This window comes from Nycticebus coucang, chromosome 15 (genome assembly GCF_027406575.1).
Source record: "Nycticebus coucang isolate mNycCou1 chromosome 15, mNycCou1.pri, whole genome shotgun sequence".
Taxonomy (NCBI): domain Eukaryota; kingdom Metazoa; phylum Chordata; class Mammalia; order Primates; family Lorisidae; genus Nycticebus; species Nycticebus coucang.
Window position 1 is genome coordinate 83227627 of NC_069794.1, and position 21233 is coordinate 83248859.

Consider the following 21233-nt stretch of genomic DNA (forward strand, 5'->3'; position numbering starts at 1 on the left):
TTTTTTATTTATTATTTATTTGGAACGCTTCACGAATTTGCGTGTCATCCTTGCACAGGGGCCATGCTAATCTTCTCTGTATCGTTCCAATTTTAGTGTATTTGCTGCTGAAGCGAGCACTGGACGTTTTTTTTTTTATTAGTTCTCTTGTCCTTTTCATAGCTCTGAATTTTTCTTGAGGGAGCTAGTCTTTTGCTTTTTGCTCATTATTGATCACATGAAATATTACATTATCTTTTCATATAATGAGCTGATAAAAAGCTTTTGTTTCCGTACCCTGCATGTCATGATGGGGGTAATAAAAGTTAAATTGAGATAGTTTTCATCTATAACTAAAACTCCAAAGTTGATGACAAATTTCACATTAGTCCACTTATATTTTACAAAGTGAAGAGTAAGCAATCTACTCACAGCATGGGATTATTAGAAAAGTCTGTCTTTGAAGGACTAATAGAAAAGTGCTTTCTAATCTTTACATGAGAACTCTATTCTTAAACTCCCATTACCATGTAATGGCAGTTATATTTTGCAGTCCCGACATTAAAGAAGATCTGAGAATGTATTCCAAAAGTGTGAGCTTAGAATACAAGACTGCCATATTGCAGTTTTTGTTGATGTTAAACCCAGCAAAGACTAGGAAAGTGCTGGCTGTAAATGTCTTTTCCCATTTACCTAAATATGGACAGCTCAGGAAACTTCAGATTCTCCATTAAGTATGTTTAAGTAATTGGGCCCCCCTTTAAAATAATACCGCATTTAAAATAGGTTATATTTTCTTGTACTTTGGTTTGCTCCTTTTTAAATCAAATTGATAAGAGGAAAGAAGGTGCTTAAACTTTGCGTCTTAATACAAGTTATTCAATTCATTTGAATTTAATTTTTCCTTACAAAACCCACACTCATTCGTTAGAGTCATGTTATCTTCTTAGCAGTTTAGGGAACAGTTTGGCAATTTTGTGGTGTTTTTTTTTTTTTTTGAGACAGAGTCTCACTATTTCACCCTCAGTAGAATGCTGTGGTGTCACAGCTCACAGCAACCTCAAACTCTTGGGCTTAAGCGATTCTCTTGCCTCAGCCTCCCAAGTGGCTGGGACTGTAGGCCCCCGCCACAACACCCAGCTATTATTTTGTTGTAGTTGTCATTGTTTACCAGGCCCAGCTGGGTTCGAACCTGCCAGTCCTGGTGTACGTGGCCGGTGCTCTAACCACTGAGCTACAGGTGCTGAGCCAATTTTGTGGTTTTTGAGATTATCATTCTCTTAAAGTGTCAGTATTTTAAAATAGCATTCTTGTAATTTTACATGCTTTTGTGATGGAGTGCTATTTTGTTACATAATTGTGACTTGGATTCTTTCCATTTGCATTTGTTTATGTAATTTCAGGAGGAATACTGAACATCTGAATCCTGGATGATACTAATAAACTAATAATTGCAGAGGTTTGTTAAAAAAAAAATACTAGAAATGTTAATAAAGATAAAACTTAGTAATTTTCCTCTCTTTTATCCCCAGTGGTATGTGGGAGTTTATTTCATACACCAAAGTTTGTGAAGGTAAAATACTCTACCTTGGTTATTTTTATGATGTCATATTTGAGAATTTAACAATGGTATTGTACCTTTGCTCTGAGATTTACAGATCTGTACCTAGTGTTCTGCCTCACATTGGCATCTAGTAATGATAAATGAAAAAACTGAATGAAAAAATATTCTTAATTATCAGTGTATTTCTCTGAAATATTGTTTTTCTTTGTAGGGTCAGACACAAAAACATATTTCTGAAAGTCTAGGTGCTGAGGTGGATCCTGATATGTCTTGGTCAAGTTCTTTAGCCACACCACCTACCCTTAGTTCTACTGTGCTCATAGGTAATACTAACAAATATGTATTATATAAGAAAAGGTAGATTACAATTGATAAATTGTAATCTTTAATGTTTCTGTTAAAAAGAAATATTTAAATAATACTGTGTGTTACCAATTCAGAATAATTTTATTCTATTTAGTATAGATGGAGATAAATTACAAATACATTAAGTTGTATCCTGTAGGTGTTAAGCATTATTATTTTATTTTACTGCTTCATCATTAATCTAGAATAGTTTTACAGATGCTCAGTTACCTATACATATAAGCATTTAAGAGCCAGTATTTGATGTAACTGAATTTTTTTACAAATCATATTGATACTTTGGGCGTTAAAGCAGCATTAAATAAGCTTTTGATCTTTCTACTTAAGTCTGTTCTACACATCTGTATTACTAGAAGTATCGAATTGAGGTCTTAAATTGTACACTTGAGTTACACACTGTGGGATTAACTGGAATGCTTAATTTATCCATTGGACTGTAAGCTCTCTGCAGGCTCACCATAGTTTCTCTTATAACAATAAACATACAAATTTAAAGAAATGTCATTAATGTATTAAATGCACTGAGAACAAGTATTTGGAAGTTTATCTGAACAAACGTCACAATTTATGGGCAAAACATGAAAATTGGATAATAATGGAGGAAAAAGTAAATAATCACCAACATTGTTCTCTTTTTTTTGAAGATACTGGGTGAGATCATGTTTCTCAAATTGCAGATCCATGACCCCCTAATAGTTGTGAAATTTATTTTGTGAGTCATATTGACTTTTTAAAAATACGATAAAAAGAATAGAAAAATTTCAATGTATCACATGTAGCTAGGGTTGCCAAGTTTAGAAAGTGAAAATACAGTGCATCTAGTTAAATTTGAATTTTAGATAAACATAATTTTTAAGTTTGTTATTTCATAGGACATACTTAGACTCAGAATTAATTCATTGTTTATCTAAAATTAAAATTATTAAAATTTAATAAGATGTCCTATATTTTTTCCAAAAATCCTACACATGGTTAAGTTTGTTTTGTGAAACTTTGTTACTTGTATGAATCTTTGGGTATAAGGAGTCAAAGTGTTTATTAGTGTAGGTTGTACTCAAAGCTTGAGTTTAATTTTTTCCCAAGCCAGGATTTTGTTTTTATTCTAACAAAGTAATCCATTTTGATTCCCCTTAGCTAGGAGTAATTTAACTTTCTTGTATTGTTGCTTTGATGAAATAATATGGTTAAAAACCATTTTGAAAAGTAAGAAGTATTTAACATACAGTATGCTTTTAAGCTGTATTAATAAATGCTAAAAGCTTTAACCTTTAGCTCTTAAGTCATGACCTTAATAGCTTGGTGTGATTTTCCAAAGTCATTATGGACAGTACTGTCATAAAGTCAGAATCACTAATCCATAATTTCTTACCACTTAGTAAGTTATTCACTATTTTAATTGACCTTTATAATTATGGTACTTAACATCAATCCATTTTGTTTCAAGTGTGTTGGTGTTTTTTTAAATTTTTTATTAATATTAAATCATAGCTGTGTACATTAATGAGATCATGGGGCACCATACATTGGTTTTATAAACAGTTTGACACATTTTCATCACACTGGTTAACATAGCCTTCCTGGCATTTTCTTAGTTATTGTGTTAAGACATATTAATATATTCTATATTTACTAAGTTTCACATGTACCCTTGTAAGATGTACTTGTAGGTGGTAATCCCACCCATCACCCTCCCTCTGCCCATTCTTCCCCCTCCCTACCCTCCCTCTCAAATGTGTTGTTTAATCAAATGGTATTTGCGGTTTTTGATATTTCACTAAAAATGTAAGTTTTTGCATTTATTTTAATTTATAATATAGTACAAGTAAATTTAACTTTCATTTTACAGTCAGAAGTGAAGATGCATCTGAAATTGTATTTCCTAATGATACTACTGCTGTAAGTAAATATGACAAACTGATAATAATATATTGCTTATAATTTTGGAATTCCTTGATAAAGTATTTGTTTTGCATTTTTTATTCCCTAGTTTATAATTTATCTAAGCTTTTGACTCTCTAAATGTGATCCTATATGTGATTTTTCCTTGACTTCCTATGATACTCTTATGTCTTTCTGGGAGTAAGTTTGCATTTTATACAGTAGTCCCCTCATATTCATGGGAAATACATTGCAAGAACCCTAGGGAATGCTTGAAACCTCAGAAAGTACCAAACCCTATATACATGGTTTTTTTTCTCAGCATACCTATGATGTTTAATTTATGAATTAGGCACAGTAAAAAATTAATGATAACTAATATAAAACAATTACAACAACATACTATGTACTAAGTCATATGAATCTGTGCATGCTTATTTTCTCTCAAAATATCTTATTGTACGATAAACTCATGTGATGGCAACTGCTTCATCAGCAAATGCAGCCTCTCTGGTAATTTTTATATTTTTCAGTTTAAACCTATTTCTGAATCTCTGTACTCATCACTTACTTGCAATGGCTTAGTGTCGTTTATTTCAGGAGATCCCTTGCTGAAGTCATACTTGTTAGGCTCAGTGTTTTCTGGTGCACATGTTGCCATCAGTTAAAACTCACTTTCTGTTTACACCTTCCACTCACAAATGTAATGCCTTTTTTATCTTAACACTTAGCACACGATGTGGCTATAACTTTTGTGGTTTGAGGTGCAGCAGCAAAACTAGCATGAATTTCTTTTTCCTTCTTCACAATTTCACAGATAGGAGATCTTTTCTTACCACGGACTTTAGCAACTTTAGCATATGATTTCTTTAATTAAGTTAAAAACTTTAATCTTTTTACTTAAAAGAAGCACTTTATGGCTTTTCCTTGGTATATTTGAATTGCCAGCATCATTACTCTTGCATTTTGGAGCCATTACCAAGTAAAATAAGAGTGATTTGAACATAAACCCTGATACTGTGACAGTAGATCTGATAACAAAGATAGCTACTAAGGCAGTAGTGTGTGTATACAGAGTGGATATGCTGGACAAAGGGTTGATTCATATCCCAGGTGGGACAAAGCAAGATGTTACAAGATTTTATCACACTATTCCAAACGACATATGATTTAAAAGTTAGGAATTATTTATTTTGGGAATTTTTGATTTAATATTTTTGAACCTAGATTAATCACAGGTAACTGAAACCTTGGAAAGTAAAACTGCAGATGAAGGGGGGACTACTATGTGTGTGTTGAAAGTTTTTTATACTAGTGATTTTAAACTGTAACTTTTGCAGATTTTAAAAAGCTATTTTTCTAACCATGATGAAAGTCTGAAGGAAAATGATAGATTTATCTCTTCTGTGACAGACCATGAAAACAAAAATGAAAGAGAAGCTAGAAGTTGTGGTAAGTCTTGTTGAGTTCAACTACTGTTTTTAATTGACATCATTGAAAGATTGCTCCTCTTCTCTTAGAAAACTCATTGCTTCTCCTTTCTTGAATACTGAAGCAATGTTTTATCCTGAGATATTGATAGTAGAAACTTGATTTAGATAATATTTAAACATCATACTAAGAATGTACATACTATTCAATATATTATTGTGATGCAAAACAAAACCTATTGCTCAAAATTTTCAGGTAACAGTAAGATTGACAAGTAACAAAATAGGAAGTCCTTTTTTTCTAATTAGAAAATAAGAATGATTGAGCTATATCATAATTTACCTACTAAGGCATCAGAATATTGCATTTTTCTTAGTGCATATTTTTATATAAATGTGTAGGATTGGATAGCTCTGTGTATTATACACATATGTATATACATGAAATTAGATTTTACTCAGTTGTAGGAATGCAAAATTGGTTTGGAACATCTGGTTTTATAGGTCTTAGAGTATTAAATTCTGTGATATATATAGTGCAATTAGATGAGTTTTAATTGGGTAAAGTTGGTAAAGAAAGATTATTAGCGATTGGAGTGTAAATAAAAGGCAAATCAGGCTTTATCAGATGTTCAGGAAAGATAACACAAAAATAGCTAGTCCTCATAATAACACTTTAAATGCTGAATATGTTATTTAATATATAACATAGATGCTGTATGAGAAGGTTATGAGAATAATAGAATTTTATGGTTGTATTATAAATGTTATTAATGTGGTTCTTTTTTAAATTTTAACAGGATTAGGAAAAATTTTAGGGAATTCATTTGAAGTAAATAGCTGTAAAGAATACTTTGGAAAGTCAGAGCCAAATATCCTAGAAGATGAAGTACACGAAGCAGTTGCAGATACTTCTGAAGAAGATAGTTTTTCATTATGTTTTTCTAAATATAAAACAGAAAATCTAAGGCAAGTAAGAACAGACAATACTAGGAAAAAAGTTTTCCATGAAACAAAAACTGGTGAATATGAAGAAGCTGAAAAACACTCATTTACTTCTGAAATGAAACCAAATGATGGTGATCTGTTAGATTCAAATGAAGCAAAGCAGAAGCCCTTTGGGAATGGAAGTGACAAAATCTCCAAGGAAGTTGTAGAGTCTTGTGCCAGTGAATGGTCTCATCTAACCCTTTCAGGTCTAAGTGGAACCCAGATGGAGAAAATATCCCCACTATGTATTTCTTCTTGTGACCAAAATAACTCAGCAAAAAACTTAGTAGATACAGAGAAAGAATGTACCAATTTTATTACTTCAGAAAATTCTTTGCCACGTATTTCTAATATACCAGAACTAGAGAAGATACTAAATGAGGAAACAGTGGTAAATAAGGGAAATGAACAGCAGCATCTTGACTCTTATGAAGACTCCATTCTTTCAGTAAAGCATGCAATGTCTGGAACTCCTCCAACAGCTTCTCTATTTCAGGATATCAATAAATCTATATTCAAGATAAGAGAATCATCTGAAGAGACTTCCAGTGCGGTTTTCATGGGTAGCATGGCTCATTCAAATGTTAAAGAAGAAACTGGAACCTCTGAGAGTAACCTGGAAATATACACTATTTGCTCACAGAAAGAGGATTCTTTATATCTGAGTTCAATTGATAATGAAAGCAGGTTAGCCACTGTCACACATACTTCTGTACCTTTGAAGAATACAGGCTTAATATCCACTTTGAAAAAGAAAACCAAAAAGTTTGTTTATGCTATAAATGATGAAACATCTTATCAAGGAAAAAAAATACGGAAAGACCAAAAATCAGAAATAAGTAACTGTTCAGCTCAATTTGAATCAAATGTTTTTCAAGCACCACTTACTTTTACGAATGACAATTCAGGTATCCCCCCTCCTTTTTTATTTTGCAAATAGTGTATATAGTTTTATGGATGGTGATTACATTCCTCTGCAGTTTTTCTCTAGTTAAAGTCTCCATTTGATTTTGGACAATATATTTGTTAATGTTTAGGCATTTCACTCAAACCTGTTGCATTCAAACCTATCATTTGCATTGTATATTTATAGATCACTCTTGAGACAGCTTTTGATTCATAAACATTAAGGGCTTGTTTACTTAAGTCCTGCTTTAATTTTAAAAGTATATTATATGTAAATTGTACAACTCTGTAAAGATGTGTTGCTATTTACTATGTTCTTTCTCTAAAGCATATGAAAGAAAAAAACTAGTTGCTGACTAAACCTGTTCTAAAATAATGATTTTTTTGTTACATAATTTTCTTAATTTAGAAATTGCTTAGAGTTATTTCTCTGTTTCTGGATCTCCAAAGTATGCATAGTTAGCTTTTTGTTTTAGCAATAATTCACCTATCAGGAGATATACGGTTTAAAAATTGATTATCTCCCTAAGAGAAGATTTTAGTGGGACATAATGGCTCAGTGAATAGAGGGTTGGTGGTACTCAAGTAGAGAATTGTTTGAGGTTTGAGTTAAATTTTCAGAGAAAAATGATGCTCTGTATGTCAGAATTAAAGCCAATAAAATCTAATACATGTGAGCTCTTATTAAATGTGATTAAGAACTTTGACTTGTTAGAAAATGCAGAGTGAAGGTCAAGAAACTAACTGGACAATGCAGTTTAACTTGTATGCCTTTATAATTGAGATTAGGTTATTTTCAGGGCCCTTCATCTATAGACCTCCATGTATTTAAAATTTTTTTTCCCTTTAACACGAAAGGATTAGCTAAAGGAAATGGTTACTTTTCTAATTTTTTTTTTTTTTTCCGAGACTGAGCCTCAAGCTGTTGTGCTGGATAGAGCACTGTGACATCACAGCTCACAGCAACCTCTAACTCCTGGGCTCATGTGCTTCTCCTGCCTCCAGTAGCTGGGACTACAGGTGCCCACCACAACGCCTGGCTATATTTTTGGTTGCAGCCATCATTGTTGTTTGGCAGGCCTGGACTGGATTTGAACCCGCCAGCTCAGGTGTATATGGCTGGCGCCTTAGCTGGTTGAGCCACAGGCACTGAGCTTCTAATGGTTATTTTCCTACTTTTGCTTTTTTGTCCCCTACTATTCCAATATTCATGTTAGCAATGAATATTTTCCCATTTTATTTTCTAATAAAAATTACTTAATAGGCTGAGCACGACGACTCATGCCTGTAATCTTAGCACTTTGAAAGGATTGAGGTCAGGAGTTTGAGACCAGCCTGAACAAGAAGAGTGAGACCCTGTTTCTACAAAAAGAAAGAAAAAGCCCAGTTCCAGCTACTCGGGAGGCTGAGGCAGGAAGACATTTTGAGCCCAGAAGTTTGAGGTCCAGAAGTTCAGTGAGCTTTGATGACACCATTTCACTTGGACAAGGACAACAGAGCAAGACATGTCTCAAAAAAAAAAAATCACTTTTAGTTTTATTTGTGATAGTTCACTGCTTCCTTCACTAGATGATGATTTGGATTGAGTTGATATATATTGCCAAATAATTATTTAGGTCCCATTTATTTTTAGCTTAAAAATGTAATAACTTCAAAACAGAGTATTTAAGATTCTCTGATTTTTTTTTTTTTAAGTCTGACATTCCTTGTTTTTCATGTAATTCTTGATTTAAACACTACCTTTCTAACTTATTGAAAACAAGTGGATGTGATTTTTTTTTTAACTTTATCACTTTATGCTTTTATCTTTAGGTTTATTGCATTCTTCTGTCAAAAGGAACTGTTTACAGAATGATTCTGAAGAACCAGCTCTGTCCTTAACCAGCTCTTGTGGGACACTTCTGAGGAAATGTTACCATAATAAAAGCAATTCTCCTAATAATACTGTAATCTCTCAAGATCTTGATTATAAAGAAGGAAAAATTAAGGAGGAAAAACTGCAACAATTTATAACCTCTGAAATGGATTATCTGTCATGCCAGCAGGAAAGACAATATGAAAATGATTCAAAAAATGAAAATGTTTCAGCCATGAAGGAAAAGGTCTTGGTTGCAGCATGTCACCCTGCAGTACATCATTCAGAAGTCGAATGTAGTGGTATGCACTTTCAGTCCCAGAAAAGTCTTTTATATAACCATGATAATACCAGCACTCTGACTTTGTCCTCCAAGGATCCTCTGTCAGAATCTGTTGTGATTTCCTGCAAGAAAGAATTATACAAAATGTCAGAGAAAGAAAGATGTAAAAATTGTAAAGTTGGTTTTGAGTTAACCAAAAATATTCCTGCAGAAAAGAATCAAGAAGTATGTTTTTTAAATGAAAATTCTAAAAATATTGAGCAATTACTCCCTGAAAATTACATAACAGCGTCACCTTCAGTGAAGGTACAATTCAGCCAAAATACAAATTTATCTATGATCCAAAAAGACCTAGAAGAAACTACTTTAATTTCAAAAATAACTGTCGATCCAAACTCTGAAGAACTTTTTCAAGACAATGAGAATTTTGTCTGTCAAGTAACTAATGAAAGGAATAATCCCATTTTAGGAAATACTAAGGAACTTCCTGAGGCAGACCTTAGTTGTGTGAAAGAACCCCTTCTTAAGAACTCTACCGTGGTAGTATATGCAGACGTAGGTGACAAACAGGCAGCCCAAGTGTTGATTACAAAAGATTTGAACTCATCAGATATAGTTTATGATTTTCCAGAGGAGAACAGAAACAGTGTAAAGCAGCATCTCAAAGTGACTCTAGATCAAGACTTAAAACCAGATAGTTCCTTGGATATAGATAAAAAGTCAAACAAAAATGATTGCATGGACAAGCAGGCAGGACTCTTAAATCCAATTTCAAATCACAATTTTGGAGATGGCTTCAGAACAGCTTCAAATAAAGAAATCAAATTCTCTGAACATAACATTAAGAAAAGCAAAATGCTTTTCAAAGATATTGAAGAACAGTATCCTGCTAATTTAATTTGTGTTGAAAGTGTAAATGCCTTCACGTTAGGTAATCAAAAGAAACTGAGCGAACTTCATAAGCTTGTTTCAGAGTCAATTAACACTGTATCTGCGTATGTGCAGAATAGTCCATTTGTTTCTAATTCTGAAAATAATCAGATACCTTCTGAGATGTTATTTTCGAAGCAAAATTTTAATTCAAACCATAATTTAACACCTAGCCAAAAGGCAGAAATTACAGAACTTTCTATCATACTGGAAGAATCTGGAAGTCAGTTTGAATTTACACAGTTTAGAAAACCAAGCCTTGTAATGCAGAGTAACACATTTGATGTGCCTGCAAACCAGATGGATCTCTTAAATACCACTTCTGAGGAATGGAAAGATGTTGATCTTAATGTCACAATTAATGCCTCATCTATGGCTCAGGTAGAAACCAGCAAGAAATTTGAAGGTGCAGTTGAAGTTAAACAAAAGTTCACTTGCTTGTCGCAAAACAACTGTAACAAAAGTGCTTCTGGTTATTTAACATGTGAAAATGAAGTGGAGTTTAGAGGCTTTTCTTCTGCTCTTGGCAAAAAACTGAGTGTTTCTAGTGAAGCTCTGCAAAAAGCTGTGAAACTGTGTGGTGATATTGAGAATATTAGTGAGGAAACATCTACAGAAGTAGATCAAAGAAGTTTCTCTTCAGGTAAATGTAACGATTCTATGGTTTCAGCATTTAAGATAGAAAGTCATAATAATAAAAATTTAAATGAGAAAAATAAATGCCAACTAGTATTACAAAATATTGAAATGACTACTGGCACTTTTGTTGAAAAAAGTACTGAAAATTGTAAGAGAAATATTGATGAAAATGATAACAAATGTGTTGCTGCTAATAGAAAAACTTGTAACTTGGGGGAATCTGATGGCAGTGACTCAAGTAAAAATGATACAGTTTATAGTCATAAAGATGCAAATGACTTGCCATGTACTGATCAGCATAACATATATTTTAAATTACCTAGCCAGTTTATGAAGGAGGGAAACACTCAAATGAAAGCAAGTTTGTCAGATTTAACTTGTTTGGAAATTGTGAAAGCGGAAGAAACATGTTATGTGGATACTTCAAATAAAGAACAATTAAATGCTAGTCAAATGGACCAAAACAGAAAAGATTTTGAGATTTTTGATATATCTTTTCAGACTGCAAGTGGGAAAAATATCAAAGTCTCCAAAGAGTCATTAAATAAAGTTGTAAATTTCTTTGATCCTAAAACAGAAGAAGAATTAAATAACTTTTTCTTGAATTCTAAATTACTTTCTGGCCTAAGTAAGAACAAAGTAGACATTTTAAGTCGTGAGGAAACAGACATATTTAAAAACAAAATATTAAAGGAAAGTATTTCAATTGGTACTCGAAACCAATTAGCAATTCTCCACCAACAGCCTGAATGTGGAAACAAAAAGATCAAACAAGCTACCCTGTTGAGTTTTCATACAGCTAGTGGGAAAAAAGTGAAAGTTGCAAAAGAATCTTTGGAAAAAGTGAGAAATCTTTTTAATGAACAAATTAGTGAAATCAGTTTTAACAGTCAAGGAGCAAAGATCCAAAAGGATAAAAGGGAGGAAAGAACATGTAAAGAAGGGCTTGTATTAGAATGTGAGACAGTTGAAGTAACAACTGTCCCAAAATGTGAAGAAATGAATTCTCTAGGTGATGATATGGAAAACCATATTTCTAATCCAACTGCAGTGCTACCTAAGCCCTTAAGTGATCATTTCTATAGACAATCTGAAGACCTCAATACATCAAATGTATCTTTGAAAGTTAAAGTACATGAAAATGTAGAAAAAGAAACAGCAAAAAGTTCTGCAACTTGCTGCACAAACCAGTCCTCCTATTCAGCTGTTGAAAATTCAGCTTTAACATTTTATACAGGGCATGGTAGAAAAATTTCTGTGAGTCAGGCTTCACTGTTTAAAGCAAAAAAATTGCTCAGTGAAGGAGAATTGGGTGATCAGCCAGAAGAAATAAATTCCAATAAAGTTATATGTGTAAAGGAATACCCTGAGAATTATGTAGATATTCCTTCGCATGAAAGTGGTTCAGACAGTATTATAACTGAAAATGGCAAAAATCATCTTCCTGAAAAACAAGATACAACTTATTTAAGTTTCAGTAGCATGTCTAACTATTCCTACCATTCTGATTTTTATTCTCATGATTCAGGATATCTCTCAAAAAATAATACCGATTCTTGTATTGAGCCAGTGGTGAAGAATATTGAAGATAGAAGAAATACTAATTTTTCTGAAGTAACATCCACTGTAAAAGAAGCAAATGTATACCCACAGACTGTACACAAAGATACTTGTATTCAGAAACTTGTGACTAACTCTTCACTATGCACAAATGAAAACACAGCCTTTAAATTGTCTGTATCTGATTCAAATAATTTTGAAGTAGAGCCACCTGCATTCAGCACAGCCAGTGGTAAAATAGTACACGTTTCACGAGAAACAATTAAAAAAGTAAAAGAGATATTTACAGACAACTGCAGTGAGGTAATTCAGACAAACACTAAGGGTAAATCTAGCACTTGCCAAACAAGAATTGTGGCAGATTATTTCAAGACATTAGATGATTCAGAGGATATTCTTCCTGACTCTACAGATAAAGAAAGTTCTATGCATTCGCATAAGATTTTTGCTGATATTCAAAACAAGCAGATATTACATGATCAAAGTATGCTTGAATTGGACAAAGCTTCTCCACTATCACCTTGTGATTTTAGTTTGAAAACTTCAAGTTTATGTAATACAAGAAAGTTTCCTGAGTTAATCTCTTCTACAAATCCTTCTGTGATTTTTAGTACAGCAAGTGGAAAATCCATACAGGTATCAGATTCTTCATTACAACAGGCAAGACAAGTGTTTTCTGAGATAGAAGAGAGTGCCAAGCAACACTTTTCAAAAGTATCCTTTAAAAGTAATGAAGTGTATGCAGACCAGTTCACAAGAGAAGAAAAAGTGATGCATATCCCACAAAAGTTAATATCCCAAAAAGGGTTTTCATGTAATGTGGTAAATTCATCTGCTTTCTCTGGATTTAGTACAGCAAGTGGAAAACAGGTTTCCGTTTCAGAAAGTGCCTTACACAAAGTTAAGGGATTATTAGAGGAGTTTGATTTAATCAAAACTGACTGTACTCTTCAGCAGTCAACTACATCCAGACCAGGTATATCAAAACTCCTTTCTCTTCCTTGTATTGATAAGAGAACTGCAGAATATTCTGTGAACTCAGAAATGAAAAAAGCCTACAATACAGAATTTAAATTACTAAATAACCTTAATATTGAAAGTAACTCTTCAGAGAATAATCACTCTATTAAAGTTCCTCCATATATGTCACATTTTAAGCAAGACCAACAACAGTTGGTATTAGGAACCAAAGTATCACTTGTGGAGAACATTCATGTTTTGGGAAAAGAACAACCTTTACCTAAAAACATAAAAATGGGAATAGGTAAAACTGAAACTTTTCCCGATATTCCTGTGAAAACAAATATAGAAGTTTCTTCTACTTATTACAAAGATTCAGAAAACTGCTTTGAAATAGAAGCAGTGGAAATTGCCAAAGCTTTTATGGAAGATGGTGAACTGATAGATTCAGAACCACTAAGTCATGCTGAACACACTCATTTTACATGCCAAGAAAATGAGGGAACAGTTTGGTTAAATTCACGAATTAGAAAAAGAAGAGGAGATGACCTTGTCTCAGTTGGTAAGTGGTTATTTTTACTTACTGGTTTGCCCGTCACTATTTTTAAAATGTTTAGTAGTCTTAGTATACTAGTGATAAGAGTGTTGTAAGGGAAGTATTTTTTTTTTTTTGTAGCTTTTATATGCCTTGTGATTTGACTTAGTATCTCGCATCTGTATACCAAGAAGTCATGTTTTGAGGGATGCTTAATTCATTTTTAGAGATTATTAATACCGTTATAATTGAGAAACTACTGTGAAGGTTGAGTTTCTCTGGAAAAGTGGAACCATCATATTTTAACAAAATCTACATAATGCTAACTTATTAACTGTTTTGCATATATTTTGCTTACTAACTTTGCATATATATTAGAAGTTCAGACTCTGGTTTTTATGAACTTTAAAAGTTGGTGTCTCTTTATACCATTTATTTGGTATCATATGCTACTTAATTATACTGCTTACTTTGCTAAGCCTCAATTTCCTTATCTGTAAGATATGCATGACACTCCCATGTGTGGGAAATTACTCCATGGAGTAATTATGAGGATCAAAATATTGTTATCTCAAGCACTGACTACTGAACCTGATACACATAGTAGTCAGCATTCGTATTGGCTATTTTTCATCTAGGAGTTGTTCTGAAAACCGTATTGTTAGGAAATACTGTAGTATCAGGATCTTAATGCTATTTTGGTTATGTTGTAGCTGCCTTTTCAGAATATATCTAATAGCTTTGTTCAACTACAGTTATATGTTGCTAAACAACAGGGATATGTTCTGAGAAATGTGCACTTAAGTGATTTTATCGTTATGCCAACCTCATAGAGTGTACCTACACAAACCTGGGTGGGCATACTACACACCTGGGCTACATGTTGCTCCTATGCTTGTTGTGCCCAGGAGTCCACAAAGACCACACTGCCAAACAAGCCAAATTTACAGCAGAGTCCTTTTATTGAAGAGCCGGCCAGCGACTGCCTCAGTGTCCCAACATGGGGTTTCTGAGAGCAGCCTCGAGTGCTTAAGGGGTTGGGTTTTTAAGGCTTGGTCTGCATCCTGGTTAGCTTGCAGGCCGTCCAGGTGCATCTGGGTAGGGTAGCAAGCAAGCATTGCACAGAAGCACAATTTTGTGGTTAGTTAGCCATACATCATACTTCTTTGTTTTAATATTTTCTTCACTTGGTATGTCTTAAAGGTCAGACAGGGGATAGGTGGTACTTCCCTGTCCATTTCTCAGGGGAGTTGGTCAAGCAAGAAGTTAGTGAGTACTGGGGCGGCGCCTGTGGCTCGGTCAGTAGGGCGCCGGCCTCACATACCGAGGGTGGCGGGTTCAAACCCGGCCCCGGCCAAACTGCAACCAAAACAAAAAATAGCCGGGCGTTGTGGCGGGCGCCTGTAGTCCCAGCTACTCGGGAGGCTGAGGCAAGAGAATCGCTTAAGCCCAGGAGTTGGAGGTTGCTGTGAGCTGTGTGAGGCCACGGCACTCTACCGAGGGCCATAAAGTGAGACTCTGTCTCTACAAAAAAAAAAAAAAAAAGAAGTTAGTGAGTACTTTCCCATGTATCTTGGGTGTGAACCAGACTTACTCCATTTTGTTGAGAGCTTGCAGCCCAGAAATTTGCCAGGCATTAACTGGTATTTTTCTACTTTGGCCTAGGCCTAACACTCTGTAAGTTGCACAACATGTTATAGTACTGAATACTGTAGGCAATTGTAGCATAATGGTGTTTGTGTATCTAAACATAGGAAAGGTACAGTAAAAACTCTGTACCATAATCTTATGCGATCACCATTGTATTTGTGGTCTGTCTTTCACAGTAATGGCTGTTACGTGACTGTATTAGGTTACTTGGATATATATGTGTTTTTCCTGTCAGTGTCTCTGGGAATAATTTTAAATAATTATTTAAATATTTAAATAATTTTAAATAATTTTTAAATAAAGTAAATGCCAAAACTAACTCTGCAACTTCTGAGTGGATAATCTTACATAACTTAGCTCCTTTTAAAATCCTGTAAACTCATAGAATATTTGAGTTATCAGTAGTACTTGTGCCCTGTCCCTCCATAGTATTAAGACCCTGAAGCCTGTCTATTTATTCTACCATTGGTGCCTTTTGCCAGTAAGTGATCTTGGTTGATACAGATGTACTTAATCAAGTGTTATCCAGGTCACTATGTAGAGTTCAAGTGGTAAGTTTGTAATACTTAAACTCTTTGCTATTCTTTAGTGTAAAATTTTGAAGTGTGTGTGCGCTTAAATATATTCATAATTCTTTTGTAGAAAATAATAGCTTTCTTTATAGCAACCCATTGTTTATATGCATAATGACATAGCTTGACTTTCTACCTAGAAAAAAAAATTCATGTTTATAAATATTTTCAACAGCGTTACTATTTGTTTTCCTTATTTCTGATATGTATATCAGTTAACAGCTTCTGGTTATTTGAACAGTATCGGTCCTTATTAAACAATTAAACCACTTTATAATGATCTAACATTGTTAAAGCCCTGCATGGACATTTTTACTTATTCTACAAATTTGTTCCCTGTAATAAAGCACCAAAAAGAAAAATATCTCAGCATTGACACAGAAATGCGTAACTATGGTTTAATCTTAGCCTCTAGAATTTTTAAAGAACAGGTACTACTATTACTGATGTTTTTGAAATTTGGTAATTTTTTAAAAACTTTGGTTTTATTCTAATTCAAGGATCTGTATAACAAAGTTCTCCTTGAGTTTAATGCCTACTGCTGACAAATTTAAATTTTTTTTATTGCCAATAAGCCTAGAATCATATTTTGTGCCGGGTTACTAAGAAGTACTTTATCTATGGTATCTGGTAACATCTGTTTATACGTAGACAGTAGTAAATAGTGGTTTTCGTTGTGGGGGCGGGTTGTTTTTGGTTTTTTGTTTTTTTGTTTTGTTTTGTTTTTGCAGTTTCTGGTCAGGGCTGGGTTTGAACCCGCCACCTCGGGCATATGGGGCTGACGCCCTACTCCTTTGAGCAAAAGACACTGCCCAATAGTGATATTTTTTAATGGTTAAAAAAAAAAAAGAAATTAAATTGATACTAAAAAATGCATTTTCTCTTTCAAAGTAGAATTGTCACCCTTTTCTTTTTTTTTTTCTTTTTTCTTTTTTTTTTTTTTTTTTGAGACATCTCACTTTGTCACCCTTGGTAGAGGGCCATGGCATCATAGCAATCTCAAACTCTTGAGCTCAATTGATCCTTCTTGCCTCACCCTCCCAAGTAGCTGGGACTGTGGGCGCCTGGCTATTTTTAGAGACAGGGTCTCACTCTTGTTCAGCCTGGTCTCTAACCCCTGAGCTCAGGCAGTTCACTCACCGCAGCCTCCCAAAATGCTAGCCAGAAAGGTCACGTTTTACAAACAGAAATGCATAGCTTGAGTTATGGTTTAATCTTACCCTGTTAGCCTCTAGAATTTTTAAATAAGTGTTACTACATGTATTACTAATATTTTATTATAATTTGGCAATTAATATATTCTAAGAGTGGACTATTGTAAAAAGTGGACAATAATCTTTTGAAAAGTAAAACTGATATTTTCTTCAAAAACATGTATGGAAATTTATCTTTAGGAGAACCTTCAATCAAAAGAAACTTGTTAAATGAATTTGACAGGATAGTAGAAAATCAAGAAAAATCATTAAAGGTTTCAAAAAGCACTCCAGATGGTAAAATTTTCTTTTTATTTGTATCCTCTCATAGATAACTATATGTAATAATCTTAAAGTTATTTTTCCCAGTTATTTTGAATATGTGTATTGGAAGAAATTTACGATGCGGTTTAATATATCTTACCTTGTTTGATAAGTGGACTTTTCCTTCATAATATCTAATATGATGCCAAGGTAATTGGAAAATGTAATTACAAAATAATGACCTTTTTATTTTAAAAAGGTATAAGAATTTAATAAATACTAGTATTTTAAATCTGGCATTTTATAGGCTTTTGAGCCCCCAGCATTCCACCAAGATCAGTCTTTGCTAAATTACAGTGCTCTCCACGTTGCCAAATCAAGTGAGCATTTCTCAGTCCTCATTTGACTCCATGTTTTAACCACATTTGACATAGTTGATCACTCTTCTCCAGACCACCACTCTCTTTGTTCTCCTTGTAGATGGCAACTCCTTCTCCCTCTCATTAGCTTTTTCTTCCTCATTTTTTCCTCATGGTAAATAGGAGTGCCCCAAGGCACTCTGTCTTTAGATCTCTTTTTTCTTTCTTTTTTTTTGTAGAGACAGAGTCTTACTTTATGGCCCTCGGTAGAGTGCCGTGGCCTCACACAGGTCACGGCAACTCCTGGGCTTAAGCGATTCTCTTGCCTCAGCCTCCCGAGTAGCTGGGACTACAGGCTCCTGCCACAACGCCCGGCTATTTTTTGGTTGCAGTTTGGCCGGGGCCGGGTTTGAACCTGCCACCCTCGGTATATGGGGCCGGTGCCCTACCGACTGAGCCACAGGTGCCGCCCTGTCTTTAGATCTCTTTTCTTTTTTTTTTTTTTATTAAATCATAGCTGTGTACATTGATATATTCATGGGGCATCATTCACTAGCTTCACAGAAAGTTTACCAAGTTTCGCATATACCCTTGTAAGATGCACCGCTGGTGTAATCCCACCAATCACCCTCCCTCCCCTCCCTTTCCCCTTCCCCCTATTCTTAGGTTGTAACTGGGTTATAGCTTTCATGTGAAAACCCTAAACTTTAGATCTCTTTTCTACCTAAACTTCATTAGTTGCCAAAGTTATATATGCAGCTTTAGCCTGTCCCTGAATTCCAGACTGATTGGTTTGCTACTTGATACATCTCTACTTGGATCTCTAATATGCACCTCAGAGTTACTGTAGCTGCTACTGAACTCATGATTCCATCCTTGTCCCAGACAAACCTGTTCTTTCTCTTGCCTTTCCTTTCCTTTCTCATTCTGTTGGTTGATCTCATCAAAACCTTGATGTATTTTATTACTCTTTTGTTTCCTTATACTCCATCTAGAGCTGTGGATCCTGTGGCCTTCTGATTTCAAGATGGTTCTTGATCTTTCTGTACTACACCCTTTTTCATAAAAGAATTTATTCTGTAGGTTTTGGATTTAGTCAAAAGGCTGCACTCAAGGATCCAGAGGGCCACAGGTGGCAGAACCCATCAATAAGTTCTATAGGTTCTGCCTTCAAAGAAGAATTCGATCATTTCCTTTCACCTCTACCCTACCACCCTAGCTTCCAGCTGATCTCCAGCTTTTGTCTTTGCCCTTCTTTCAGGCTGCTATCACCACTATAACCAGAATCATCATCCTGGTCAGATGATGTTACCTGGCTTTTATGTTATTTAGGCTGAAATCCAAACTTCTTATCATTGAATCTTTGAAAATAAAATAAATGTAACTATTGCTCACTACGTGTTTGGTTTCTGAGTTTGGATAGGAAGAGTTCAGTTAGTGAGGAATAATTACATTAAACTGTAAAGGCTTAGTTCTGAAACATGGGTAAGTCTCACAAGAAGAGGAAACGATTTGGAATTTTCTGACTGATCTCCCATTTAATGATAGAAATTTGAAAGCTATCTCAAAAGCAGGATAATTTGAATATTCAGGAAACTGCACTTAATTCTGTTTTTCTGCTAACTTTGCTTACTAAACCTTATTATGCACAGAAATTCTGAGCAGGGTTAAAAACTAAAACCATGGCTTGATGCCCATAGCACAGTGGTTATGGCGCTAGCCGCATGCACCAGAGGTGGTGGGTATGAACCTGGCCTGGGCCAACTAAAGAACGATGACAACCGCAACAAAAAAAATAGCCGGGCATTCTGGCAGGCGCCTGTAGTCCCAGCTACTTGGGAGGCTGAGGCAAGAGAATCACTTAAGCCCAAGAGTTTGAGGTTGCTGCGAGCTGTGATGCTACAGCAATCTATCAAGGGTAACATATGAGACTGTCTCAAAAAAAAAAAAAAAAACTAAACTAAAACCATGATCTCTGTTCTTTATGAGAATATAAGTAATTTGTAGGATAATTTTTACTATATTTATTACTTGATAAACTATCTTTTGAATCTGCTTAAGATGCAACACTGTAGCTATTGAAAAAATGGTATTAAATAGTATTACATATGTACACAAATCTTGTCTTTTTAAAAGAATTGGTTTCAACATAGTCCAGGGAGAAGTACATAGAAGAACATTTATTTAATTCTAACAGTGCTGCTGATGTTGCATAAAATCATTATCTTAAAATTATCTTAACTCCCCTTTTGGAATTATTTTGATTCGGTAAATATTCAGTATTTATTTGATCACCTCATTTTATTTTTTTCAAATAATTTTTTTCAAGTGGAATCATTACCACTTGCCGGTTATTGATTCTTTCCTTCTAACTTTTATTTTTAACTTGGTCACTCACATACTTTATTATTTTGTTTAAGTATTTCATTTATTCATGGTGATCTTTTTTTCTTTAGACTATTACAGGGGCACACGTGTTTTGGCTACATGAATTGCTTTTGTATAGTTCAAGTCAAAGTTATAAGTGTGCCCATCAAGACATGATTGCAAGAGGGACTTTACCTAACAATTGCAATCAGTGTAACTGGCTTATTGTACCCTCAATGAATCCCCAACAATAAAAAAAAAAAAAAAAAAAATAAGTGTGCCCATCACCTACCCTGTTTCCCCGAAAATAAGACATCCTCCGAAAATAAGACCTACTTACAGGAAAGATAAGACGTCCCCTGAAAATAAGGCCTAGCGCATCTTTGGGAGCACACCTTAAAATAAGACACTGTCTTATTTTCGGGGAAACAGGGTAGATAATATGCATTATATCCATTAAATGGGATTTTACTTATCCCCTGTTTGATTTCTGTAGAGTTTTACTTCTCTATGTGCATGTGCATGTTGGATTGATGATTTCCAATTTAATAGAATATGTGGTGTTTGTTTTTCCATTCTTGTGATGCTTCACTTATGAGAATGGTCTCTAGTTCCATCCAGGTTATTATACACATAACAGGCATTAGTTCACCTTTTTTTAATGGCTGAGTAGTATTTCATGGTATAAATATACCACATTTTTTATTAATTCACTCATGTACTGATGGGCACTTGGGTTGATTCCACAGGTGGCAGAACCCATCAATAAGTTCTATAGGTTCTGCCTTCAATGAAGAATTTGATCATTTCCTTTCACCTCTACCCTACCATCCTAGCTGCAATAAACATTTTAGTACAAGTGTCTTTTTGATAAAATGACTCTTTTCCTTTGGGTAAATATCCTGGATCAAATGGTACGTTTACTTTTAGTTCTTTGAGGTATCTCCACACCT

General features: G+C 34.3%; 1 protein-coding gene and 1 non-coding gene across 5 annotated transcripts in view; one reads left to right on the forward strand and one right to left on the reverse strand.

The window, feature by feature from the left end:
* Positions 1-21233, forward strand: part of BRCA2 (BRCA2 DNA repair associated) — a 105406-nt gene that overhangs the window by 11826 nt on the left and 72347 nt on the right. For 2 of the 4 annotated variants that reach the window (XM_053563168.1, XM_053563169.1), the window contains exons 5-11: positions 1512-1552; positions 1755-1866; positions 3756-3805; positions 5128-5239; positions 6018-7115; positions 8926-13902; positions 17492-17587. In XM_053563168.1, the coding sequence (XP_053419143.1) occupies positions 1512-1552; positions 1755-1866; positions 3756-3805; positions 5128-5239; positions 6018-7115; positions 8926-13902; positions 17492-17587 (6486 nt within the window). The remainder of the gene's footprint in view (positions 1-1511; positions 1553-1754; positions 1867-3755; positions 3806-5127; positions 5240-6017; positions 7116-8925; positions 13903-17491; positions 17588-21233) is intronic. The other 2 variants (XM_053563170.1, XM_053563171.1) reach the window with 2 other exon arrangements.
* On the reverse strand, positions 14-116 carry LOC128567046 (U6 spliceosomal RNA). Its single transcript, XR_008374721.1, has one exon. It is a non-coding gene; the product is annotated as a U6 spliceosomal RNA (small nuclear RNA).